Genomic DNA, 27968 nt, shown 5'->3' with positions numbered 1-27968 from the left:
CCGAAAGTCAGTAATTAAGGACCTCTAGGTTTCCACATCAATGGTTGCGTAAATATCACCATAATATTATTTTCAATCACTAACAAATAAATATGACGAAATCAGGAAGAAGTAAAACTTATTGCAATATTATTTACAGAACTCATTAAAACTTTGATTTGAAGCTCACTCATGAACCACTGTTGTAACTTAACCGTACCTATTTGTATGTTCATTTGTTTTCCGCGACACTGGCCTGCCTAGTGCGGAAAGCGCTGCTAATTTCTATTTTATGTATCTATTTTGTCATTAAATATATTTTATATTTATTTATTCATTTTTCTTCCGGATCACCTTCGGCAAAACAGCGGTGCGCCTAATTTGTTGAGGACCGGCTTGAAGTGTTAGAATAAAATGCATTATTAAAATATACTAATTTTATATTTATTCACATTAAATTTGTAATAAATTAACAATCATAAATCCAAATTCGCTAATAATTCATCACCTTCGACATCTTCTAAGAAATTATCAACATTATCATCGTCAGTGGCATTATTTTTATGAGAATTTTCAGGTTCCTGAGCTGTAGCAAGCCTTATGTTAGTTCCAGGTATATATTCATTTTTATTTCTTGCTATTTTCGGAGACAAATATTGCAGTATACTGCTATTGTTTTCCTAAAATATTAATAATATATATGAATTAATTTTCAAGAATTATTGATTTTAACAATAATTATTATTTAGATGTACTTAATGAATTTATAATCAATAAAGCAAATATGTTAGACGGTAAACAAATAGTTCTCATAATAAACTTATTAGAATCTCTATTTAAAAAAAATTAAAATTTTGGCCAACCTAGAAGACTCATCTCCTACATAATTTTACGATCGTTATAATATTAAAATCATTAAATGACTTACAAATTTGATTGATTAGTTAAGATTTTCAATTTTAGTAGCTTACATTTTGTATAATATACCAACAGTCATCGCAATCGCAATCGCAAAGCGCATATGGTTGGCTTTCAATTCGATGGTTAAATAATTATTTATTTCTATTAGTTATTTCTAGATGCATGAAAAAAAATTTAAAGACAATATGTAAATATGTACCTGGTGCTTCATCGTCGTATCTTGAAACGTGTCTTTACTAAGCCCAACATTGTTGAGTACCTGAAAATAAAACTTTCATATTATTTAAGGTGTAGAGATCATACAAAAGCATCTAATAAAGTAAAATTACTTTCATTTCATTCTCCAAGTTGTTAACTTTGTGTATTACTACATAATTATGGAAATGAATAATAAAACTAATTTGAATGAACAATAACACGCTTGCGAGTATTTATTAAAAGATTACATTTAATACAAACATTATTCAGCTCAAAGGGCTTCCCCAAGGGATATCTTTCGGTCTACAATTTAATTTAAAAGTAATTAAACACTTGACTTAAATTTAAATTAAACATAAAAGTATCATTTGGAACTATATAGTAATCATATATAGCCAGTAATTTTCCACAGCAGCAGATGAGGAATTTGGTGGAAGGAATACGGAGGCGTCTCAGGAGATGGATACCACAGCCTTCTGCCAAGCAGTTATAATGTGGCACTACTATCAATAGTATCATCAATGTTTAGTTCTTTTTTTGGTTTTTTGAAGTAAAAACTTCTTTAGCCGCATTGAGCACTTTTTGGTAGAGGAAAATCTTAAGGGTTCGCGTCACCGACATGCTCAGACTGGCACAGGCGATAAATAATTTAAAAAAATATGTATAGTTAGACACTTTTTGAATGGGTGAGTTCGCGTCACCGAAATGCTTACAGCAGTATATCCGTAGCTATACAGCTGACGTATTGTGCAAGATTAGTACTGTGTATATCTTATAAGTGAAATTGAATTAGGCTTTAGTGAAAACTTCAATGTGTATATACTGTACATTATTGAAATAATTTTTTTATATGATTAATATATTATTGAAATTAAGTTTGCGCGAAAGTCTCGCAATAAAAATGAAAAGACACAGGTTATCGTTATTCTTACATTCAGTTTGTTCTGCAGCATGGGCCACATGTAGTCGTCTGCGGTTCCGTTGGCGAGCAAGTATCGCACGCACACGGCACCCGAACGTCCTATACGATGCGCGCGCGACTCGGCTTGCGTCAGTATCTGTATACAGTAACAAACACACATTTAACTAAAAACTAGAGCTAAGGTGACAGCGGCTGTCATTTCAAATGAATTTCATACTACGTGGCCACGGCTCTGTTTTACTATTAATCATCACAGATAATCGAATAGATTATTATTACTCAGACCTGAGAAATATGGGCGCAAGATACTCAGATCAAATTACATTAGAGGCTAGGTTTATTATTACCGTTCAAATATTTATAGGTATATGTAGTAATTGTTATTCCAGCAAGAGGATGCTGGAGTTCTTCGGACATATTGCTCGTAAAGAGGGTAACAATCTTGAACAGATGATGGTGACAGGCATGTGTATTATGGCGAACGTCACAAAGGACGCAGTCCCACGAAATGGTCGGACCAAATACGATCTTCTCTGAACATCAACTTCTACAATGCTCTTCATGAAGCTAAGGATCGCAGCAGATGGAGGGAAAACGTACGGAGGAGGAGGTAGTTGTAATAAAATGATAAAACGGCGAGGGCGAAACTTCCTGTCTTTATATCTCCAAAAGCACACTCTTCAGGTAAGAACGGAACCGTTCTTGATGGATGGGGGTCAGTTCCTTGCTCGTACCGGTACTCGTTTCTGAGTTTCTGTGGTACGCGCATTGGAGAGACTTACGTTTATAACATTGATTACAATGAAGCATGCAAATTCTACTGACTGAAACTGACCCCAGGGTTCCAATGCAGTTCAGCGAAGAGCACCAGGTCGGCAGCAGTGAGCGTGAGGCCGCTTCCGGCCGCTGTGATGGACAGCACGCCGCACCGACATGACCCGTGCTGGAACTTGTCCACAAGATCCTGCCCGAAAATATCATATTAATAATAATTAGACTTTGAACAAAACTGCTACGAAATAAGGTGTTAATTATTTTTAATGTTATCTGTATAAAACGCCACGAAATAAGATGTTAATTTGAATGGATGTTTAATAAATGTTAACGCTGCTGCCGGACATTTTATGATGACGTAGTACATCCATATCCATCCGTATAGTACGTCCATGATTGTTATAGAATATATATACACCTACCTACAAATTCATTAATGCAATCAAATCAAGTGAAGTACAATAATAATTACATTACATTCCAACTTCCAGCTAAGAACCTGCTTGTAAGAAACAAAATAACCAGAAACCTCAACTAGGGTCGAGGTTAGCAAACTTTAATTAGCATACAAACATTACAGGGCAAATGAGACTTAACATCTTATGTCTCAAGGTGACGAGCGCAATTGTAGTGCCGTGCTCAGAATTTTTCGGTTTTTTCAAGAATCCTGAGCGGCAATGCATTGGAATGGGCAGGGCGTATCAGTTATCATCAGCTGAACATCCCTTCATTTCTATTTCAAATGTGTTGGATTTTTTTGATAGATCGATATGTTAACTCACAGCTCTGGTGTGCGCCGGAGTGGAGCCCACGATACAGATGTAGCTGGTGGCGGTCTCATCCAGCGTCAGGCAGATGGCGTCCACCACGTTTTTGTGGTGCGCAAACACCAGGAACTTGCCGCTGAAATCCTTCAGCAGCTGTCTTATGTATTTGCTGAAAGATATTGTCTGATCATAATGTGAACAAGTGACTAGAACAGGAATACTTCACCTGGTGTTGAGCGGTACGTAATACAATACCGCCCTTGGAGTTGTTATCAGCGGTAGTATTGAAATCCAAATATTTTTATACAAAATTGGATTTAAAATCACTTATTAAACGTCTAAAACTACCATCCATTCGAAATAATGCGGCTAAGACCTAAGAAGATCGGGCAAGAAACTAAGCGAGTTTTTTTTTTTCATAAAAAAATGGTTACAATGTAATATGGTACAATAAACATTTATAAATAAATAGCCTCAGGGTGTTCGCGCCATTCTCAGGCTGTGGTATCATTAAGAATATCATTAATACACAAATAAAATTTGAAAACAAAATTTTATGAACGATGTGGGACTCGAACCCACGACCTCTCGCGTACCGTGCCAGTGCTCTGCCAACTGAGCTAACCGTTCGAGTGTCGTATCGTCATAAAATCTTGTATGCTTTGTTCAACTCTCAGGTTGTGGCTTCATCTACAGGATCTACTAATCTAATTGACTTGAGATGTCGCTCTTGCTAAACTAAGCAATTAGTTACGTTTTTAAAGTGATAATTCTCACTTCTGGGATTAATTAATACACAAATAAAATTTGAAAACAAAATTTTATGATCGATGCGGGACTCGAACCCACGACCTCTCGCGGTCCATAACCGTAAACCACACAAACACGTCGTTTTTATTTAAAAAATCTCAGCAAGCAATTAGATCCTTTAAATTGACACCGATTTTTTTTTAAATTCCAACTGTGTGTGGAGTACGAGTTGCGAAGTACAGCAAGCATACCATATAGCAGGTATCTTGATGGTGGCAGACTCGCTGAAGAAGGTGACCAGCGCGGTGTGTCGCTCACTACTCCGGCTCGTGGTGTACGACCGCGCCAGTTGACTGAGCCCCAACTCCTGGTCTTTGCTGAACTGCAGCAGCGACCGGTCCAGTATTACAGACTCTCTGAAGATTGATATACAATATTTTTTGTCTATTCAATAAAATCTTTGCCCAATTAACATGATGAAGTAACAGTGAAGGATGCAGGCAAACAAAAAACGCCAATACACAGATAAATTACGTTAAATCATAGGTATTATTACCGGCCTCTTTTCTCTCTCTTGCATAGAGGCAAGAGAAACACTACCGCTACCGAAGTACCAGTGGGAGGCTCCTTTGCACAGGAAGCCGGTTAGATTATGGGTACCACAACGGCGCCTATTTCTGCCATGAAGCAGTAATGTGTAAACATTACTGTGTTTCGGTCTGAAGGGCGCCGTAGCTAGTGAAATTACTGGACAAATGAGACTTAACATCTTATTTCTCAAGGTGACGAGTGCAATTGTAGTGCCGCTTCAGAATTTTTGGTTCTTCAAGAATCCTGAGCGGCACTGCATTGTAATGGGTAGGGCGTATCAATTACCATCAGCTGAACTTCCTGCTCGTCTCGTCCGTAATTTTAATTAAAAAAAATAGTGCAGGAGCGTGTCCGAACAGCGGGAACAGATCCTTCTAGATTGCTCCCAGACGTCAGTAGCAGTCTGTAAATCCCGCTCAGATTCTGGGACGATAAGAAGATAAACACGCACACCGAAATAGAAGTTTACTCCTAAAAATATTTATTTTTCCTCCTTTTCCATAAAAAAACGACCCAACAGGCAGCAAATACATAAGCAGCTCGCCGCATAAATAGCTCAGTCGAACTAAATACATAAATAAGGCCACTATTGCCTATCTCAATATAGGCTTGACTTACATGTATATAATGTTTTTTATTATTAAAATTAATGACCACCTCAGTATGGACCTTAAGAAGCTTTTAACATCTGCCAAAAACGTTGCTCATGAAAAGAATTATAAATTTGTGTGGGTTAAACATAGTAAAATTCATGTGCGCCGTGATGAGACATCGAGAGTGTTTGTTATACGCCAAGAAAATAATTTAAACAAGATTGTTTAAAATGTGGACATCCCCATTACCTAAGTGTAACCTTTATCATTAATAATTTATCGTTTGTGTTTAATATTTCAGGATTGATAAGTTATAAATTGTTTTGCACCCCTGACTTGCTTATAACCGGTCACTTTTACAACTTTGTTACTTTGTTCATTTCGATAACTAAAACGTACAATATGTTTGTCTCGCTTACCCTTATGAGTTTTGCCTATAATTGCCATCTTCATCGTATGCCTCACTGTTCTTACTTAGACACAGTATTTAGAATCTACCCGCAATTTCTTAAAATTACGTATTTATCTAATAAATGCACGAGTAAAACAACACCGCATACCTTTAAAATTATTATTAAAATGATTCGTATTATGTTTTTAAGTAATAGTATTGATAATGTCTTATAATATCTATAATTTAAGTATTTATTATCAGAACGTCCGTGGTCTAAGAACAAAAACTAATGAAGTTTATCGTAAAGTCTGTATAAATTCTTATGACGTAATTATATTTACTGAGACGTGGTTAGAAGACAGCATATCTGACTCCGAGTTCCTGGATGATCGGTACCTAGTTTGCCGACGTGACCGTGATTATAGTTTAACGGGTCAAACAAAGGGCGGTGGTGTTTTAATAGCTACACGTAAACATTTGCAAGTTAAGTTGCTGCCGCAATTTAACTCAACAGCAGAAGACCTTTGGATAAGTGTACGCATCAAACAAGCAAATACACGTAAGTGGATTGATTTGTATCTCTGTGTTATTTATTTGTGCGAGCAGAATAACGGCTTGTCATTTAGTAATCAATTGGCAAACTTCCTCACAAAATTACATTATGCGTCATCATTCAACCCTTCCGATGCTTTTTTGGTTATTGGTGATTTTAATTTAAGCGGTATTGTTTGGCAACCTACAGATACTAGTAGTTTTAATAGTACTTGCATGAGTTCTTCGGATGAGTATTCGCTAACGGACGAAATGAGCGCATTATGCCTGCATCAGTTTAACGGCATACTTAACAAACAGAACAGACTATTAGATCTAGTTTTTTCAAACCAATTAATCTATGTATCCGAGTGCGCCGATCCTCTTACACCCATTGATACTTACCACCCTGCTTTGTTGATAGATGCAAAATCATTTGAAACCACGTTATTAGATCACGCGCCGCGGCTCCGCTATATTTATGATAAAGGTGATTTTCAAAATATTAACAATAGAATCAGAGGTATTGACTGGGAAGGCGAGTTTTTATCTCACCCTATTGACGAGTGTGTTAGCTTCTTAAATGAAACGGTATATGCCCTTCAAAATCAGTATATACCAATAAAACGTGCACGGAACTATTCGTATCCAGTTTGGTATAACTCAGCTCTGATAAAAGCGATTAAGGAGAAAAGTAAATACCATAAAAAAATTAAGAACTACGGTAACAAATCGGATTATTTTACATATAATTTATTACGTAATAAAGTTAACCAATTAGAATCTATTTGCTATGAACAGTATATGAAATTTACTGAGGATTCAATTATAAAAAATCCAAAACATTTTTGGAAGTTTGTGAAAAGTAGGTCACAATCTCATTGTATGCCTAGTCTAATGACATACAATAATAATAGCTTAACCAGTGGAGAAACTATCTGTAATGCGGTCTCAACATACTTTCAAACAACATTTCTTAACCCCACGACACATAACAATAGAAGCATATCCTCTTATTCTTCAGATAACGGTGACTTAACTCTTAGTTCTGATTTAAATATTAATATTGATATTCAAAATATTGATATTAATGTGCATGAAATAAAATTATTACTTGATAGGCTAGATATAACAAAATCTCCAGGCCCTGATAACATTTCGTCATTTTTTCTTAGAAAATGCTCTTCCACTATTGTTCTTCCTATCTCCATGCTTTTCAGTAAATCACTTTCTACTGGCTTTGTCCCTAAGTTATGGAAATCGGCATTTATTACACCAGTACATAAGAAAGGGTCTCGATCTGAAATTACGAATTATAGACCAATTTCAAAACTTTGCATTATTGCTAAAGTCTTTGAGAGGGTCATATATAAGCAATTGTATGCTAACTTAAAAAACACCTTTAGTCCCTTCCAACATGGATTTCTGAAAGGTAGATCTACTGTTTCTAATCTTTTACTTCTCAACAATTTTATTACTGACACTATGGATAATGGTATGCAAGTCGATGTAATCTACACCGACTATAGTAAGGCGTTTGATAAAATCGACCACAATACATTAATATGTAAGCTATCTCAGTCGGGAATACGGGGTGACTTGTTACGGTGGTTCTCGTCATACATAGATAATCGTTCACAAGCTGTTGTACTAAATAACTACATTTCTAGTTGGGTTCCAGTTCCTAGTGGTGTTCCCCAGGGATCACTACTTGGTCCCAAGTCTTCCAATTTACTTTCCTTCGCTGATGATATGAAAATATTCTCTTCAATAACATCAATCCTTGACATGATTGCCCTTCAAGAGGATCTCAACCGCCTAGAGGAGTATTGTCTTACTAATAAACTAGAACTTAATACATTAAAATGTTCAGTAGTCACATATACCCGTTAGATTAACATCCTACAAACAAATTACACATTAAGAGGTCAGGTGCTCTCTAGATGCAATGGTACGAGGGATCTCGGCGTTTACCATGACTCTAAGTTGCTATTCAATGATCACATTGATAAGATAGTTAACAAGGCTTCAAAGGCATTAGGTTTTATTAAGCGAATTTCAAAGAATTTTAATAATATTAGGACTATACAAATTATTTAAGTTTTCTTTAGTGTTAATTCCGCCAATATTTGTCTTTAAAACAATTCGACACGTGTTTCGCCTCTACACGAGGCATCCTCAGGACATGTTGTCTCGCCAAAATCTGGCACGAGACTGAGTCGAGAGCAGTCTCGTGCCAGATTATAATTATGGATTTCCGCAAAGTAACGCCTTATTCAATAAAAATATTAGGACTATTAAGATGCTATATTGTACTTTTGTTAGAAGTAATCTGGAATATGCTTCACAAATTTGGAATCCTACATATAGTACGTATGTTGACCGTCTAGAAAGCGTTCAGAGGCGATTTTTAAGATATCTTTGTTTTAGATTTAAGGTACCTTACGATTCTAATAGCTATGTTGATTTGTGTAAAAAGTTTCACTTCTTACCACTGAAAGAACGGCGAAATATAACTGACTTTTTATTTATGTTAAAAATTATAAGCAATCATGTCGATTGCCCAGATCTGCTGCATAAAGTTAATTTTAATGTACCTAAAAAAACTCTTAGATATAGCCCTCCACTTTGTGTTCCTGCTGTTAGTAGTAACTATAGGCAAAACTCATATATGGTGCGAGCGTGTAGAACAGTGAATGATGTTAGTAGATTATTAGAATTGAATTTATTGGAGCCGTTAGTGGTGTGGTAAATTTTATCGACAATTCACCTCCCCCCATAACAGTGAGGAAAGTTTGAACGTGCATTCAATAATTTATATAACAAACCTGGTTTTTTCCTCCAGTTTAGTTAGCACCTGTTCTTTAGTGCGTCGTATTAGGAACCTCTTCTGCAATATAACCTGAAGTTCGGCCAGGTTCGATTGTCCGGACATGTCCCAACCGAAATTCGTCTGCTTTCCCGCGCAATATCGCTTACCTGTCAACATACTCGGACGCTTATTATAGTGCTGTCACATGTATTTAAAGGGCATCTATTCCTTTGGAAGGAGGGAAGAGATCTTTGAGCGACGGTTTATCATCTTAAGGGTTCCCTTCTAGAAGGGTAACGAACACGAAATCTGTTACTATGCCTCCTTACATATTGGTTACATAACTAATTTAATGTGGCACGAAAAGGCAAAGTAATATATTATGAGGAAGGTTTAGGTATATAAGATGGTAAGTTTTTATATATCAACGTAAATACTACAACACACTTATTATAAAAACGAGAATAATTCAGTTTAACAATTTTAGTGAAAATAAGTTCATAAATCATCATTTGATTACACTGTGTAAAGTATAAATACGGCCACACTGGCGACACTGAGGGCATTCGTGCTCAGGCTGTCATACGGTACGGACATCTCTGGGACGTGGTAACGCTGCCCGTGGAATATACGAAGGTGATCAAATACTCGAGCAGTTTTCTTTCGATGATCCAATTATGAGTGATCACTAGCAAATCAACAATTGTGACGTCAGTAATGCTAACGACACACATTTTAAAAACAATACCGAGGATCTTTCCTTGTCATACGTTATATAATGTAAGTAAGGCCGCTATAGGCTAAAGGCGGTTGTGTCTAGGGTTGCCAACTTTTTTTACAAGAAATAAAGTATATTCAGGTCTGTGAAGAATATTAAACAGTATTTTAAAAAAATGAACCGTATTTTATTTATTTATTGTTTTAAATACATATTTTTTTGAACTTCTCGCACAACTTACTAATTTAATCTTGTTTAAAAACTTCATACGCCTCACCACAATTATAACTAAAATTAAAATAAATAAGGTAATTCACGATCCACGTAAAAAAAGGTTATATGTCCTGAGAATGAGAACGAGAACGCATACACTCGCATGTCTGTCACTGACAGTCTTGAATATTTGACATTGACAAATTCGTTCAGAAACTCGATATGATTTGTTTGTGGCTACGTTCACGCTGTGCAGCAGTGACCGCCCTCTGACCAAATAAAACAAAGTGTGAGCGAGTAAGTATAACACATAATGTGTTTGCATGCTGAAAACAGTATTTTGTATACTTTATTTTTGTTCAACAGTAAAAAGTATAACAGTACAGTTGGCAACCCTAGTTGTGTCTCACGCGCATGCCGGGAACGTCTTCATTACATAATAATAAGATAGTAACGTTTGTTACAAATAATGAAGCAGTGTGTTTGTAAGAGTGTGTTTTACTTGTTACACAACCACGAAGATCCTGACTACAGTCAGCAGTCTGTCAGTTGACAGGGCAAGGTCAAGCATATATGCTTGGCCTTGCCCCGTCAACTTTATATTTATATTTTCTCAAACATGCATGAAATATTGTCATTATTTTCGAAAAGAGAACACGCGAAGTATCGAATTTTCGGACAAAGAAAATCAAACCCATCGCAGGAGCGTTTTTTGAATTTGGAACATTACAACGCTCCCTCAATGTTGTATGAAGTGGCGTGCTGGGGTTATTAAATACTCTTTGATCGGATCGCTTTTGACATTCTTATACAGTCTGTATCTCTGACAGTAGTCTCTTTGCGTTTGCCTGTCGGCACAGATGATAAAAAAGAATTGGCGGCAAAGCTGAATTGCCGCTTGATTGTTTGTACTCCACCAGATTTAAGATCAGAACCCAAATTGGCAATGTAAAACCTGCTTCCAGTGAAGTTAAAGGTAAATTAAATTTAATTTATAATATAAACAGTGTGTTTTATTTTCCTGCATTCTTTTGAGAAAAGCACTATATATGCCTCGGCGGGAAATGGCAATTACCTGTTTCGTATTTAGTGAAGTCCTCGTCTACGGCTCGGCCTTCAAACTCATACTCGACCTGCAATTGCCTATTTCCCGACGTTTGCAATAATCAGGGGCGTGTATATCATATAAGCAATAAATAGGCATAAAAGGCATTTATTTTCTCAAAATTTATTACTTTAGAATTCTTTTTGATGTCGTTTCTAATATACTAGATACTACTACCGCTTCGGAAACAAATGGCGCTCTGAGAGAGAAGAAGCGGCGCAAGATACTCTCCCAGCATTCTTTTTTTGCGCTCTTTTCAATAAGGCAGTGCCTACCTCGTAAAAAACCTAAATAAATATAGCACTAGACGTGTTAAAGTTAATTTAGTTTCATTTGGTTCCGTTATTTATAACCAAACTTCTATTGAACTTGAGAAGTGGGTCTCAATATTTTCCTTACGCTAAATACTTACTAGAGTCCTACGGTAAGCATTTAAGATTTTGGGCGGCGGTGATCACTTAACAACAGGTGACCCGTACGCTCCTTTGTCATCCTATTCCATAAAAAAAGCAATCTTTGCATATTCCAAAGCTCAACTATTAGGTAGATCATCAGTGCCTGCCTTGCTAGAAAAACAATGCACGCCCCTGGCAATAATATCGTAATAGGAATTGGACGGCCGCTCACCGTATTCAGTATAGGAGGTGAAGAGGTCGGGTGCTATGAGCGCCAGCTGCGTGTAGAGCTCTGCAGGGCGGCTGAGGGCCGGAGTGCCACTGAGTAGCACGGTCCGTGGGCAGTGCCGCGCGATCGACATCAAGGCCACCGTGCACTGTGCCTTGTGGGACTTGAGGTAATGCGACTCATCCTGTCAAATACATCTACTATTTTTAACTTAAAATTAATTATATACTACACTAGCTGACCCGGCAAACGTTGTTTTGCCATATAAAGTATAATTCACGCGATAGTTTTATAAGTAATAAAATATTGCCTATATTATAGCCTGTGCATCATTTTGTTCTATTGTCGATAGTTTTTGCAGCGCACGCAAAAATAGGTTTTCGATTTTACACCTTGTGTTACAAAATAGCAATTTTATTACGGATCCCTAATTTTGAAAAAAAAACATAGCCTATAGCCTTACTCGATAAATGGACTACCCAAGACTGAAAGAATCATTCAAATCGGACCAGTAGTACCAGAGATTACTTATTTATTTTTCCTCTCAAAATTATTAAACTACTACTCATTTTGTGCATTATAATAGTCAGACATACACATTCTTGAACTATGGAATAACAGACCGATACACGGGGAGTACTAATATCCTAAACACAGGGAAACTTAGTTAGGAGTTAGAGCTCAGCCATGTACTAGAAGATTGTTGTCATAATGTAGACTACATACCTAGCACTCCAGCAAAATATCAATTTTCTGGAAAGGCATCAGCTTTTATGTCTGCTTCACATAAGACCTACTGTCTGTATGTGCCTAGGTTCTTTAAGAAGTCCTGGCAATAAAAACTTCGTACCTACTTGTCTAGATGCATTTACCAAACATAAGTATGTAGGCTTCTTATTAATGTTTGTATCCAAAGGTTGTGATGTATAATGTTGTGTAGTAGGTATTATGAGTATGTAGTAACTTGTACATGGCTTGTTTGTATAATACGTTTTTCTTTTGAGACAAAATAAAATATTTGTATTTTCTTTACCGCCATCATTTATACAGAATCTTCGACAGACCAAATGATATAAATTAATGGAGTGGATATGTATAAATTTTAGGTAATTTCACAGATTTATTGACGAGCAATTGTTGATCCGAACGTTGCTAATAAGTCACGTACGTATATGGTATTGGATCAACAAAAATCTGATTAAACGTACCGCTATATCAAACAACTCTTAATAGAGATTACGAGGGGTGGCTGATATAAAATCTACTTTGTTAAAGAAAGTTTTGAAAATCGAACTGGCCACTGCAAAATCATATTCTATATTTATTCCTTTTTCAAAATTATGACGCTTATTTTTTTTCGCTTGCTTTTGTTTTTTTGGCGCGGCTTTGATTTCACCATGTCGAAAGAAAATTGTAAAATGATGAAATTTGAGCATCGAGCAGTGATTAAATTCCTAAGTAAAGAAGGAAATACGCCTACGCAGATCAGAGAGCGCATGTTTAAGATGTTTGGTGATTCAAGTCCTTCTGAATTCGTCATAAAGTTTTGGTCGAAGCAATTTAAACATGGCCGTGAGAGCCTGGAAGACGACCCACGTAGTGGAAGGCCAATTTCTGCTGTTACCGCAGATAATGTTGAAAAGGTGAAGAAACTGATTCTTGCAGATCGGCGAATCAATCAGTGGGAGATAGCCAGAGATGTGGGCATTAGCAAGGAACGAGTTCATGAAATTATTCACGAACATTTGGGCATGTCCAAGGTGAGCGCGCGTTGGGTCCCTAGAATGTTGACCCCCTTTGACAAACAAAGGCAAGTAGAATGTTGTCAGGCATTTCTAGACCTGGTCAAAGGTAAAGAAGAAGAGACTATCTCTCGAATTGTGACCTGTGATGAAACTTGGATTCGCCAGTGGGATCCGGAAAGCAAACAAGAGTCAATGCAATGGAAATTTAAAGGAGAAAAGCCGCCAAGGAAGTTCAAGGTTCGGCCGTCGGCTGGAAAACTAATGGCCACCGTATTTTGGGATGTCAAAGGGATTTTGATGATAGATTATTTGCCTAAAAATACAACAATGAATGCTGAATATTATGCAAACTTGCTTGACCAGCTTCGTGAACAAATCAAAGAAAAGCGGAGAGACAAACTCAGCAAAGGTGTTCTGATTTTACAAGACAATGCTCCTGTACACACAGCCTTAACGGCGAGGTCAGCCCTGAGCAAAAACGGCTTCACAGAAATTAACCATCCACCTTATAGTCCAGATCTGGCTCCCTGTGACTATTTCTTATTCAAAGATTTAAAGAAAAAATTGAGGGGTCGCAGATTTTCGACGGACGAAGAAATGAAGGAGGCTGTGACTGACCATTTTGACGAGCAAAATAAAAATTACTATTATAACGGCATGATGTCACTTATTTGCAAATGTCATAAGTGTATTTCACTTGCAGGAGACTATATAGAAAAATAAAAAAAAAACTAGCCATCAAAGTCTTTTCTTTCATAGTTAGGTAGATTACTTATCAGCCTCCCCTCGTATATCATAATATATCTAATATATAAAATTCTCATGTCGCGGTGTTTTTAGTAAAAAGACCGATTCTCATGAAATTTTGAGTGCATATTGGGTAGGTCTGAAAATCGGACAACATCTATTTTTCATCCCCCTAAATGTTAAGGGGGTCCACGCCATTTTTGTTTTTAATTTTTTTGACATTTTTTTTTAATTTGCTTGATTATGTCAGCATTAAAAAATACATACAACTTCAAATTTTCACCCATCTACGATCAACAGTTACTTTTGTGTCGCGATTTTAATATCGGCAATACAACGTTTGCTGGGTCAGCTAGTATATATATATTTATTTTGTGCGTCTGTTGTAACTGAACTCCTCCTAAACAGCTGGACCGATTTTATTGAAACTTTCTGTGTGTCTTCAGGTGGATTCGAGAATGGTTTAGATTCTCATTTCCGTCCATATAATATTCTCCTGCTCATGTGTATGTTAGTGAACTCCTCCTAACGGCTGGACCGATTTTTCAAATTTAAGACGTATGTACAGGAAAACGTCTGTCAGGTCCACTAGTAAGTAACATATATATGCATATATATATGTTGTTGCCACATTGAACACCAATTATGAGAAAGAGATATTATGTACATAAAACAGTCATATTGTAGTTCTCATCATTAAAGAAGCGTTTTTTTCTCTCATTACTTTGGACATCCGATTTCTACGAGTCTTTTCATTTACGATTTAATACGACACTCAAAAAATAATGTGGCTTTCTATTGGTAACTCCAGAGATTTTTGGGGCCGAGACGAGCAGGACGTTTAGCTGATGGTAATTGATACGCTCCATAACAATGTAGTACCGCTCAGGATTCTTGAAAAAGCCATAAATTCTGAGCGGCACTACAATTGCGCTCGTCACCTTGATACATGTGTTAAGTCTCATTAGACCCGCCTAGGAATTTATTATAAAAGTGTATACATTTTTATAATTATATTATTACTTGCAATAATCTATACTAATATTATAAAGCTGCAGTGTTTGTTTGAACGCGCTAATCTCTGGTACTACTGGTCCGATTTGAATGATTCTTTCAGTGTTGGGTAGTCCATTTATCGAGGAAGGCTATAGGCTATATATATATTTTTTTTTCAAAATTAGGGATCCGTAATAAAATTGCCATTTTGTAACACAAGGTGTAAAATCGAAAACCTATTTTTGCGTGCGCTGCAAAAACTATTGACAATAGAACAAAATGATGTACAGGCTATAATATAGGCAATATTTTATTACTTATAAAACTATCGCGTGAATTATACTTTATATGGCAAAACAACGTTTGCCGGGTCAGCTAGTTATAAATATAAAAGTACTTACAATGATAACAATTCCAAACTTCTTTCTCTTCAACAGGTCTGTATGCATTGATGTTATTTTATAGCTAACGATCACCACTTCTGTCTGTAATCATTATTAAAATAACTTAACATATTAATATACATAAATTACGTGTCACGTTGTTTGTCCGCGATGGACTCCTAAGCTAATGAACTGATTTTAATTCTTCATGGAGTGCAGTTTAGTCCAACTTGAGAGAAAGGATAATGTTTATTTCGATTTGGGACCCATAATATTTTTTTATTTTCAATATTCAGTTATACTTCAAAAATATTTATTATACTTCAACGTTGTCATGGGAGACTTCAACGCAAAACTGGGCAAACGTAGCGACGATGAGTTGAGAGTGGGGCAATTTGGTTATGGAAAGCGGAACACCCGAGGCCAGATGCTGACTTCATGAAGAAGCAGGATCTCTTTATGATGATCTCCCGAACAAGCCGGATTACGAAAAGGCTTTAGCAGCAGAATACGGATACAGAAGACGGAGGAGTATAACCAGCCACTATGCTTGGCGTTCGTGGACTATGAGAAAGCCTTTGATTCGATCGAAACCTGTGCGGTGCTTCAGTCACTCCAGAGCTGGCACATTGATTATCGATATATCGAAGCGTTGAAGTGTTTGTATGGAAACGCCAACATGTCAGTCAGTCTCCAGGATCAGATTTCGAAGCCTATTCGAATGCAGCGGGGAGTCAGACAAGGCGATGTCATATCGCGCAAGCTGTTCACCGCTGCGTTGGAAGATGTCTTATTGTCTTTAAGCTTCTGAACTGGAATAGGCTGGGCATCAATCAATCACGGCGAATAAATAACTCACCTCCGATTCGCAGACGATATCGTAATCATGGCAGAGACCATGGAAGACTTGAGCCTTATGCTCGATGGCCTTAATACAGCTTCCCCAGTTTTAGGTCTCAAAATGAACATGGACAAGACGAAGATCATTTCAAATGTTCATGTCACACCTACCTAACAATTAGGAAATGCACTCTCGAAATTGTTGACAATCGAGACGTTGGATGAGATCTTTCGGGGATGCTTTTGTCCAGCAGAGGACGTCTTTCGGCTCATGATGATGATGTATCTTTCACGTACCTAGTATCGGAGAGATCCATAATTATTTGCATCGCCTACGCCTTTTTACGTACAAAAGCAGAAGTTGTCGTCGGGCCGTTCCCTAGTTTGTTTTATTTCTACGTACGACAACTACAATGGACAAACGATCGCCGTCATGTCAACTAGATCTCGACCAGAAATAATCCCGTTCTCGGTGACGGTGGCGGTGGACAAACGTCCTTAGGCTGTCTAATTTGGGTGTCAGTGTCGGTCTCTTGTCATGATGATTCCTTTCGTGTGTAAGCGGCAGTGATTACTTAACATCAGGTGACGCGTATCCCCTTTTGTTAAAAAAACATCTTAACCAACAACTAACCTGAGCGTCTGCCACCATATCGGCATCCCTGCCACTTGTCAGCGTGACAATGTTCATCAGGGGCACAGACGGGAGCAACTCGTGAATTTTACTCTGCCAGGTCTCCCTGGAACGAGGTACATAATATTAACTGCCCGCCAATCTACAGCTGACATTATTTCATGTATTAGTATAGACTAGGTTACCCGTGGAAATTCTTCGCACTTACTGAATTTGAATCCGAAAGTATCTAACAAAACTATCTTCGCGTTACCGAAATTTATGGACGATGCGGGACTCAAGGTCGGTCCGACCGCTCTTTCCAACTGAGCCAAAGTTTTCAAATCAAATCAAAATCACCTTATTGGGTTAGAAAATTTATTGAATTAGGCGTTACTTTGCGGAAATCCATAATTATACAAATGATTTCAGTTTTCTTTAATGTTAATTCCGCCAATATTTGTTTTTCACCAAAAGCACGAGATTTAAATCTCGTGCCAGATTTTGGCGAGACAACACGTCCTGAGGATGCCTCGTGTAGAGGCGAAACACGTGTCGAATTGTTTTACAAACAAATATTGGCAGAATTAACACTAAAGAAAACTTAAATCATTTGTATTATTCGGTTAGGTCTAAGAAATGACACTTATGAATGTTAAAAGTTTTTTCCTTTATCATTTATCACCACTTCGTAAAAAGTTGAGCTTTAATGGGAAGAAGTGCCAATAAACTCATCAATCAACATTTACAGCTTCAACGTTTCACATTTTTTTAAATATTACAATAAATTTTATATGTAAAAAGCAAACAAAAATACTCAAACGTCAAACACCCAATGCCTTACACAAAAATAAATTTTGAAAACAAAATTTACAAACAATGCGGGTCTCGAACGGTTGGATCAGTTGGAAGAACGCTCGCACGGAACGCGAGAGGTCGCGGGTTCAAGTCCCCCATCGTTCATAAATTTTGTTTTCAAATTAATTTGTGTCATTAATCCTAAAAGTGAGGGTACTTTAAAAAAATAACAAATTGTTTTAGTTATACTTGTTAGTTTGAAAAAATCTTCCGTTTAATAAACGTTTTTAATAATTATAGGATGACCACAGTAAGTATACATAATACAATTATAATAATTATATTAATAATCATTTAAAATAAGGATAGGATATCATCCCCACCATCTGGATGTGTAGCGGTCCTCCACAGTGCGGCTTTCAAGGAGCTTTCTTCCTCGTACTACTAAGCTGTGGAATGAGCTTCCTTGTGCGGTGTTTCCGGGCGATACGACATGGATACCTTCAAAAAAAGCGCGTACACCTTCCTTAAAGGCTGGCAACGCTCCTGTGATTCCTCTGCAAGAGATTGTGGGCGGCGGTGATCACTTAACAACAGGTGACCTGTACGCTAAATTCAATAATAATATATGGTTCCACAATGTTTTGTGCCCTACCCTCTGCGGTAGGATACACTGAGTTGCAGAGGCTAGGTTCTTCCGAAAGATTATGGCATAATTATTAGCAAACTCACTAAAAAAGTTGTGTGTGTGTGCGCGAGCGTGCGTGTGTGTGTGTGTGTGTGTGTGTGTCTGTGCTTGCGTGTGTGAGATATTTTTTAATGTTCTTATTATAATACCTCATGGAGGATGTAGTAACAATTAAGAGCGGCCAGTTATGCCTGTAGTAGCTCGCTATAGCCAGAGCTTGAAAGGTCTTCCCCAGGCCCATGTCATCTGCGATCATGCATCTGCCGCGCTTGGCAATACCAAACCTGTAATTATCATTTTCATTTGTTCAAGTCCCGCAACGTTCATAAATTTTGGTTACACATGTAATGTGTGTTATCATAATGCTTGTTTATAACATGTTCATAGAACACTTTTTTATGAAAATAAATGGTAATTGATGCCCTGCCCATTACAACACAGTACCACTCAGGATTCATGAAAAACTGAAAAAATTCTGAGCGGCACTACAATAAATTGTGCTCGTCACCTTGAGACATAATATTATGCTAAGTCTCATTTGTCCAGTAATTTCACTAGCTACAGCGCCCTTCAGACCGAAACACAATAATGTTTACACATTACTGCTTCACGGCAGAAATAGGCGGAATCCTGTGCAAAAGGAGCCTCCCACTGGTAAATTGCTTAGTGAACTCATTCTTTACAATGCATATACCTAATAATTAAAAACACCAAAGATTAAATAAATTCAAATAAATATGTGGAAGACAAATTTGCCGAGCATCAATCTTTCTAGGCTCAACTTTCATACGTGATAGTGACTTTAAATTTTTTCAAGGTCGATTCGTTAACAATTTTTTTGTAAATATGATATTTATAAAACACTGGTTTTGATTTAATTAGAGAGATTAATGTATTTTGACAGTTCAGAATAGCGCAGAATATTTTTTTATGGAATAGGAGGACAAACGAGTGTACGGGTCACCTGGTGTTAAGTGATCACCGCCGCCCACATTCTCTTGGAATACCAGAGGAATCACAAGAGCGTTGCCGGCCTTTAAGGAAGGTGTTCGCGCTTTTTTTGAAGGTACCCATGTCGTATCGCCCCGGAAACACCGCACAAGGAAGCTCATTCCACAGCTTTGTAGGACGTGGAAAAGAAAGCTCCTTGAAAACCGCACTGTGGAGGACCGCCACACATCCAGATGGTGGGGATGATATCCTAATTTGTGGCGTGTCGTGCGAAGGTGGAATTCGGCGGCAGGTATCAGGTTGAACAGCTCTTCGGAAAACTCCCCGTGATAAATGCGGTAGAAGACACATAATAAAGCGACGTCTCTACGCAACGCCAAGTGATCCAGCCTAGGTCTAATAAAAGTCAAAGCTATTGGAATCGCTATTATCGATTGTGATACACTTAATTTCTTTGGAATATTTATTGCGTAATACAAGCACAACGTTTTAATGACACGGAACCCAATTTTGTATCTTTCTTAGTGAGGTGAATCTCGGTAAACTTCAAAAAAATAAAATAAAGCCAAGTACACGAAACAGCATATGCGCAATTATACAATTTGTAGTGTGACATCGTCGAACAAAGAGCTGTGAAAGACTATATTTCTCTACACTGATTTTAAATGCTAGGGCCAGCGCCGAATATGACAGAGTTTTTTTTATTACTAAAGGACAAACGATATAAGAGGAAGCTTTAAAGTTGCACCCATAACCGACAAAATATGAGAAACTAGGCTCAGATGGTACGGACACGTAATGCGTAGGCCCGACGATTATGTGGTGAAAAAGTGCCTTTCCATGGCTGCAAGAAAGAGGGGTAGGGGAAGACCCCAAACTACCTGGATGACACATGTCCAAAGGGACATGAAACGCCTTGGCCTCAGTGACGAAGACGCGAAAACAAGATCTACATGGCGCCGCATGATAACAAGAGCCGACTCCGCGTAACGGGATAAGGCGACAAAGAAGACTAAAGGACAAACGAGCTTACGCGTCGCACTTACACCACTATTTTTTATTTTTATGACATTTTTTTTTAATTTTAAAAAATAGATACAACTTCAAATTTTCGCCCTTCTACGATCTACAACTATTTTTGTATCACGATTTTTATATTATTCTATTCCATCTTCAAATCCGCTATAAGGTTGCAAGATGGCAACCGAATACAATAATTATAGTACGATAAATTTGGTAGGTCTGAGTTTACGTTGCATCTACTTTTTATACCCCAAAAATTTTTTTATTACTTAATATGGCAATACAGCGTTTGCTGGGGCAGCAAGTCTATATATATAAAAATGAATTGCTGTTCGTTAGTCTCGCTAAAACTCGAGAACGCCTGGACCGATTTGGCTAATTTTGGTCTTGAATTATTTGTGGAAGTCCAGAGAAGGTTTAAAAGGTGAATAAATATGAAAATGCACGGATTTAAATAAAAACAGCAATTTAATTTTTCCTTTCATGTTTCTTGATTCCGTCGTTCAGAAATTAAATTGAAAGAATATTTCAAAATGAATAACTAATAAGAATTTTTATATCTTTCCAACTTTCTCAGGAGGTAAAAAAGAAACTTAATTTCAACTAACTATAGTTGGTAGATTGCTTACAGTTGTTAACTATCTATCAGATTATTTTTATATAAATTGATAAAATATGACGATATCTTCATTTAATATAAAGTTAGTAAAGTTTTTTATAAGTACTACATGCTTAGTCATGTATGCCGGACGAAGTCGCGGGTATCTGCTAGTATATTATAAATACCTTACACCGTCCTGTTGGAATGGCATTAATTTGTTCCTTAGTGTTGATTCTATGGGTGAAAGATCCACTGAATCCGGATCCACACTTTTATCTTTTAAAATCTGAAATTGATAGAATAATATTGTGTGGTAAAACTTTCATATTAATCCGTAGATTAAGGATTGGTCTTTGCTGCACTCCAACTAGATACAGCAGGCGTAGTCGCAAAGTGCGGCAACGAATACTACGCCGAAGTGGCCGTACTCGAGCCAGTGTCGAACAATGTGTGACGTTGACGTGCCACATGTTCTGTTAAACTTTGCTAATAATTGAAACTATAATGCCGGTTTGCGTAGTAAGACTTTGTTAAAATAATAGTACAAGAAATAAGAAAGACAACGGGATCACATAATGATTTTAATGTAAAACAACACGAAGCGTATGTTACAAAATTTGAAAGGTGCCATTGAGTGCCACGCACACAAGTATCTAATAGTTGCCGTAAGAGGAACTATTAGATACTTGTGTGCGTGGAGACCAATTCTTAATCTAAGTATTAATCATTAAAATTCATACATAAACCTCACTCACTTTCAAAACATAGGCTGGCAGAGGTCCTAATACAATAAAAGGTGCCAAAGAGGACACCTTAGACATCAACTCATGATAGTCATCAATCGAAAAACTCCACAGCTTTGATTTGGAATCTGTAAATTAAATTTTATTTTAATTCGAATTCGAGCACGCCACAAGTTAGGATATCATCCCCACCATCTGGATGTGTGGCGGTCCTCCACAGTGCGGTTTTCAAGGAGCTTTTTACCTCTTACTACAAAGCTGTGGAATGAGCTTGCTTGTGCGATGTTTCCGGGACGATACGACATGGGTACCTTCAAAAAAAGCGCGTACACCTTCCTTAAAGGCCTGCAACGCTTAATCACTTAACACCAGGTGACCCGTACGCTCGTTTGTCCTCCTATTCCATTAAAAAAAGAATTATACAATTAAAGTAATACAAATTAAATTTGTAAAATTTATGAACGTTCAAGAACGCATGGGTAACGGGTTCGAGTCCCGCATCGATCATAAATTTTGGTTACAAATTTAATTTGCAGAATTAATCACAGAAAAAAGGTTATCACTTTAAAATAACAAATTGTTTAGATTTGAGAGAGCGACATCTCAAGTCAATATCTAATATGCAAATATTGGGGTTGAGCAGGTTATCAACTATAAAGTAGATCCTGTAGACGGAGCCACAACCTGAGAGTTGAACAAGATATACCAAAAATTACGACCCATGATACTCGAACGGTTGGCTCAGTTTGAAAGAGCGCTCGGACTATTATTTTTTGTATAATTAATCACAGAAGTGAAGATTATCACTTCTTCGTTATTCTATTGGATGTTATGTAAATATTGTCTAATGGCCGTTCCCAATATTCAGTCTATCTTTTACTTGAGATAAAAATCGTAACTATCGTTGATTTTTTTGTCCCAATAAACTTATCGACTAACTCACCTTATCCGTACACGCTGTCTGTCAATGGGACGACGTATAGCTTACTAGCGATAGAAGTTTGTATGGAAATTTCAACTCACGCGTCTCAATATAAGGCGATAAAAATGACTTATCGGGTATATTGGGACAGCTTCAGATTATTGACTGCTAATTACTGACAGTAGAAATTAATAATTTATCTCTTTCTGTATATAGTATACTGGGAACGGCCGTAAAATGATTAAGATGAAATCTGAAAGTAGTACGAAACATGAAGCTATTACAACAGGAGAGATTTTGGACAAACCTTTGGATCATTCAATCTGTTCTATATGGACTTATTACAGGGTCAACTGTTAAAGTATGGTGTGGCGGCGGCTGAGGTATGGAAGCGGGAAGGAAAGTTAGTGCGTTACACTTGCATGGGTTGGTCACTCACAGATCACTATGGAGCTTTGAATTTAATGTTTTTTTACATAAAAACATAAAAAAATCCAGTAAATTGCAGATAAAGGTATCGGTTTACGAATAATGTTTTTTTTATTTATGAGAGACGAGTAAAAGCATTCCCCATGATATATGCGGCAAAGATGCAGAGAGGAAACACATCTCTACGCAGCGTTAAAAATCAAGCCCATTGGATATTAATAATTTTATTGTTAAATAATAATTATTCAATATTTTTTAAATATTCACTTACAGAGAAAATTTATTCTATGTATTTGAAATATAATACGTAGACCGACTATTCCAAGGTTATTGGTAATTCGACATAGTAAAAGGCATTTATTTTCTCAAAATTGATTCCTTAAGAATTCTTTTTGATGTCATTTCTAATATACTAGATACTACTACCGCTTCGGAAACAAATGGCGCTCTGAGAGAGAAGAAGCGGCGCAAGAAACTCTCCCAGCATTCTTTTTTTGCGCTCTTTTTAATAAAAATATACAATACTGTACTTTCATTGCTATTGCTATAAAATAATCATAATCTAGTCCCAGGCTGTCCAATCACATAGATATTCAGCTGTGGAGTAATAGGATTTACGACAGAGGCATTTTTTTATATAGCATTTAAATTTATACATAGATAATGCCTGAACAGTGGCTGGGACTTTATTATAAAAGTGTATACATTTACCCTTAAAGCTATTATGTATCTTATGAAGCCTACTAGAATTAGTTACAAGCAATCCCTTATTTCTAGTGTTATAATAAAGAAAATCACTATTAAGAGCAAAAAAGTGACGATTTTTGTGAACGTATATTAAGTTTTCATAAATGTACTGACAATGAACAGTCATAATATTTATTTCTTTAAATTTTTCTTTGAGAGACTGTCTATAACCAAGCTGATATATAGCACGAACAGCTCTCTTTTGCATGCAAACACTATGTCAATGTCAGCAGAACTGAGTCTATCTGCTAGTTGGGCAATATGTGGACCCCACTGAAGCTTTTTATCTAACGTGATACCCAAAAAGACCGTAGTGTCCACAAGTTTCAATTTCTGATCATTTATAAGTACCTCCGCTATGTTTGGTGTAACGAACCGTAAACACTTTTTTTTTACTGTTTAAGTGCAGATTATTCGTCTCAAACCAACGCACTATCTTTGATTATTGGTAAACAATGCACTCTGCATTGTTTACCTCGCCATCAATATCTGCACTTCGTTTAACTTTAAAAATAAGTGAAGTATCATCAGCAAACAATACAATCTCATGGCTATCATCTACCACAAACGGTTGATCGTTAATATATTTAAGAAACAAGAAAGGACCGAGAATAGAACCCTGTGGAACACCTATTCCCACAGGTTTACCCGAAGACCGTTTGCCATTTACATCGACTATCTGAACTCTTTCGCTTAAATATGATTTTAACAGATTTAGGGCTCTATTTTTCACTCCATAATGCTTTAGTTTTAGGAGTAAAGTTTCATGGTGGACGCAGTCAAATGCTTTGGACAAATCACAAAAAAGGGCCAAAGCATCCTGTGACTCTTCCCAGGCGTCAAAGATGTGCTCAATGGACTCACTGCGGGTACTAGACTTAGTACCCGCATTAATTGTTGATAAGCCCCTAGTGAAACCAAATTGATTTTTCTTCATTAATTTACAAAAATGCATTTGTAGCTGTTGAAGCAAAAGTTTTTCAAAAATTTTACTAAAAACAGGCAGCACTGAAATAGGTCTGAAATTAGCAGGGTCAAAAGAACTGCCCGATTTAAACAAAGGTATAACTTTGCTGTATTTCATGAGGTCAGAGAACACACCCTCATATATGCATTCATTAAATATTATTGTTAAGATACTGGTACGTGTAATTTAAGCATATCATGTACTGCTTTTGGTGAAGAGTTAAAGTCTTTGGTCGTGATAATCGGGATTTCGGAGAAGTATTTATCAAATTCATTTGCAATTTCTACTTCCGAAATTATAACGCGATTATTAATATTTAAACAGATAGAGATGTTATGGCAATTCGATCTACCAGTTTCATTGTTAATTACACTCCAAGTCACTTTTACTTCATTATTACTGTTTTTAATTTTATCTGCAATGAAATGTGTTTTCACTTCATGACAAACCACTTTAAAGAGCTTGGAGTATTTTTTACATATATTTTAAATTCTTCACTATTATTATAATGAGAAACATAATAAAGGTCATATAAGTCTTTACGACTTTTGTGGATACCCATTGTTGCCCAATCATTAAAACAATGTTTGTTGTTTACTGTTACCATTAATGGAGTAAAAATCCTGTCAACTTCCTCACAGAAGGAATTGAAGACTAAGTTATAGTGAAAATTAGCAGTTTCACCAGTGATCTGTGAGTCCCGTTAGGAGTTGACAGGGGGTGACTATTAATGGTAATAATTTTAACACCCATATACCTACATTATGCAAAAGTGAACATTTATAGGTTTCTTCAAAATAAGTCAAAAAACTACATTTGCTGTTCTGTTTAAAAAAAAGTATCAATTTAAATCTCATATTCAAAAATACGAGGCGAAAAACAATATTATTTCAATATTTTTTTCCACTACAATGCTTTAAAAAAGATATGAAACTTGGCTTGAAAAACAGAACTGTTTTCATAGCTCTCCAACAATGCATTACAACTAGGAACTTATTTCCAAGGAACTGAAAAATAAATTATTACAGAGGAAGCCGGCGGAAATTCGTATTCGAAATTAATTAACTTAAATTCGCAATTTGAATATCTTGCAAATAGGTTTAATGTGTATCTAAGGCAGGAAGCAAGTTGGCAGATTAAGGAAAAATAAAAAAGTTTTCGAAGAGTTCTTTTTCAAACAAATTTCACATCTGTCATGGTTTTGTTTTACAAATTGGTGCCATGTTTTTTGAAATAAATACACTCACGATGGTAGTTTAATTATTAATTTGAATTGAAATATTAAAGAGCTTGATCAAAATTAACAACATATGTTTCATAATTACACAATTGAAAAATATGTTGATTTTATCTTTTGTTACAGCTTTTGCAGCTGTAAAAGTGAAGCTGCTCGTCAAGATTATTTGCGTCTATTTCCCTAATCACCGGTTACCCCATGTATCAGGGACATGGAACCAAAAGATGAACAGCCCCCAGAAAATGAAAATTCGTAATAAAAGTAGGAAAATAAAAACACTCATTTACTTTTATGAGTGAATGTTTTTTTCTTGTAGTATTTGGTATTTTACTGCTACAGTGTAACAAGATTTAGTAAGCATTAATTTAATTTGGCAAGTAAAGCAAATTAAAGCTCTTTAAAGGTTGATGCATCCAATATATGATAATTTGTATTTATACAATTTACTTACATTTTATGAAATAATTTATATTATTTAAACACAATTCATGTACTGGATGCAGCACCTTACAAACTAATTTGTTATGTATATTACAGCCATTGTAAAATACTCTACTTGATTGAAAAGAATGGCAGTTGAGTTTCTTGTATGTTCTTCTCGCAAGCTCAACTTTTTCCAAACATATGGTAGATTCAGTAATAAGAAATATTTAATAGTGACAGTTGGAAAGCATTTAATTTAAGCCTAATTGAATAAAGTTGAATAAATATAAATAAATAAATAATTTGACTATGAATTTGAAAAAAGAACATTTAAACAAAATGTAATATTATTCTGATGTGTGTATATTTATTTTGGAAAATAAAACATTTTACTTTAGGGACCTTGGTATACAGTGATTTTAATTTAGATGGAGTTAATTTATTTTACTTGGTACTTAATCTTAGGGTATATAAATTATTTTGAAGAGCACTTAAATCCCATATTTTTGCATAAAATTCATGATAATGTTATGTTTTTGTAATTCGACAAATGGGCCTTATCTGTTGGGAAGTAAAAACCAGCTGCCCATGGATATCTGCAATACTCTAGTATTAGGTTTTAAGATGTGTAGCCAGCATTTGAGATAGGGAGAGTGCTCTAAACTTGAAGGAAAACTATTACAAATTTATAATAGGTATCTGGGTAAATTATTCTAAGAAAAACACTAAAGCATAATTTACTTATCAAGTACCATATTAACCAAAACTTGAAATGATCGAAAACTTACCATAACTCTTTGAGTGAATACTTTTAAAAACATTTATAAGTGGTGTACAAAACTCGGAAGGATTGACTTCGAATCGATCTTCAGATATAAGATAAACACTTCCACTAACAACTTTATCAACAACTGCATTTTCGAGGCCAATTTTTCTCTCAGTTTTTTGATATGGATGAAAAGCATTGGTGTTTGATGTTTTTAAGACTGGACTACCACATACACTACGACTCGAAATACTATTCGAAATATTTCGGGATTCTTGTGAATTAGTAGTGTTTAGCTTTGTTTTAATTTTTTGCAAAGCAGCTAATCGTTTTCTTTCTATTTCTTCTTTACTACAAGCCATTATAACAATTCATTTATTGTACAAAAATATAGTATTTGTAAGTTCCGATCATCAACAACAATTAAATTATATTGTTATTAATATTATATTATTAG

General features: G+C 36.1%; 1 protein-coding gene and 1 non-coding gene across 3 annotated transcripts; both read right to left on the bottom strand.

The window, feature by feature from the left end:
* Nucleotides 1-19: 19 nt before the first annotated feature.
* Nucleotides 20-27923, bottom strand: LOC126973860 (SWI/SNF-related matrix-associated actin-dependent regulator of chromatin subfamily A-like protein 1). Of its 2 annotated transcripts, XM_050821209.1 has the most exons (15): nt 27534-27923; nt 22033-22148; nt 21463-21563; nt 18852-18986; nt 17238-17343; nt 15782-15865; nt 11896-12076; nt 9249-9399; nt 4563-4727; nt 3577-3730; nt 2856-2984; nt 2031-2156; nt 1100-1159; nt 488-659; nt 20-374 (listed from the first exon to the last, which is right to left on the bottom strand). In XM_050821209.1, exons 1-15 carry the CDS (start codon nt 27871-27873, stop codon nt 310-312), a joined length of 2085 nt encoding a protein of 694 aa, XP_050677166.1. In that variant the 5' UTR covers nt 27874-27923; the 3' UTR covers nt 20-309. The 2 variants fall into 2 exon arrangements, with proteins under 2 accessions (XP_050677166.1, XP_050677167.1); XM_050821210.1 differs by lacking the exon at nt 20-374 and having other exon boundaries at nt 399-659.
* Trnat-ggu (transfer RNA threonine (anticodon GGU)) lies at nt 4119-4191 on the bottom strand. Its single transcript has one exon. It is a non-coding gene; the product is annotated as a tRNA-Thr (tRNA).
* Nucleotides 27924-27968: the final 45 nt, after the last annotated feature.

Source organism: Leptidea sinapis, chromosome 30, assembly GCF_905404315.1.
Source record: "Leptidea sinapis chromosome 30, ilLepSina1.1, whole genome shotgun sequence".
Classification (NCBI taxonomy): domain Eukaryota; kingdom Metazoa; phylum Arthropoda; class Insecta; order Lepidoptera; family Pieridae; genus Leptidea; species Leptidea sinapis.
This window is presented reverse-complemented; position numbering and strand designations above follow the sequence as displayed.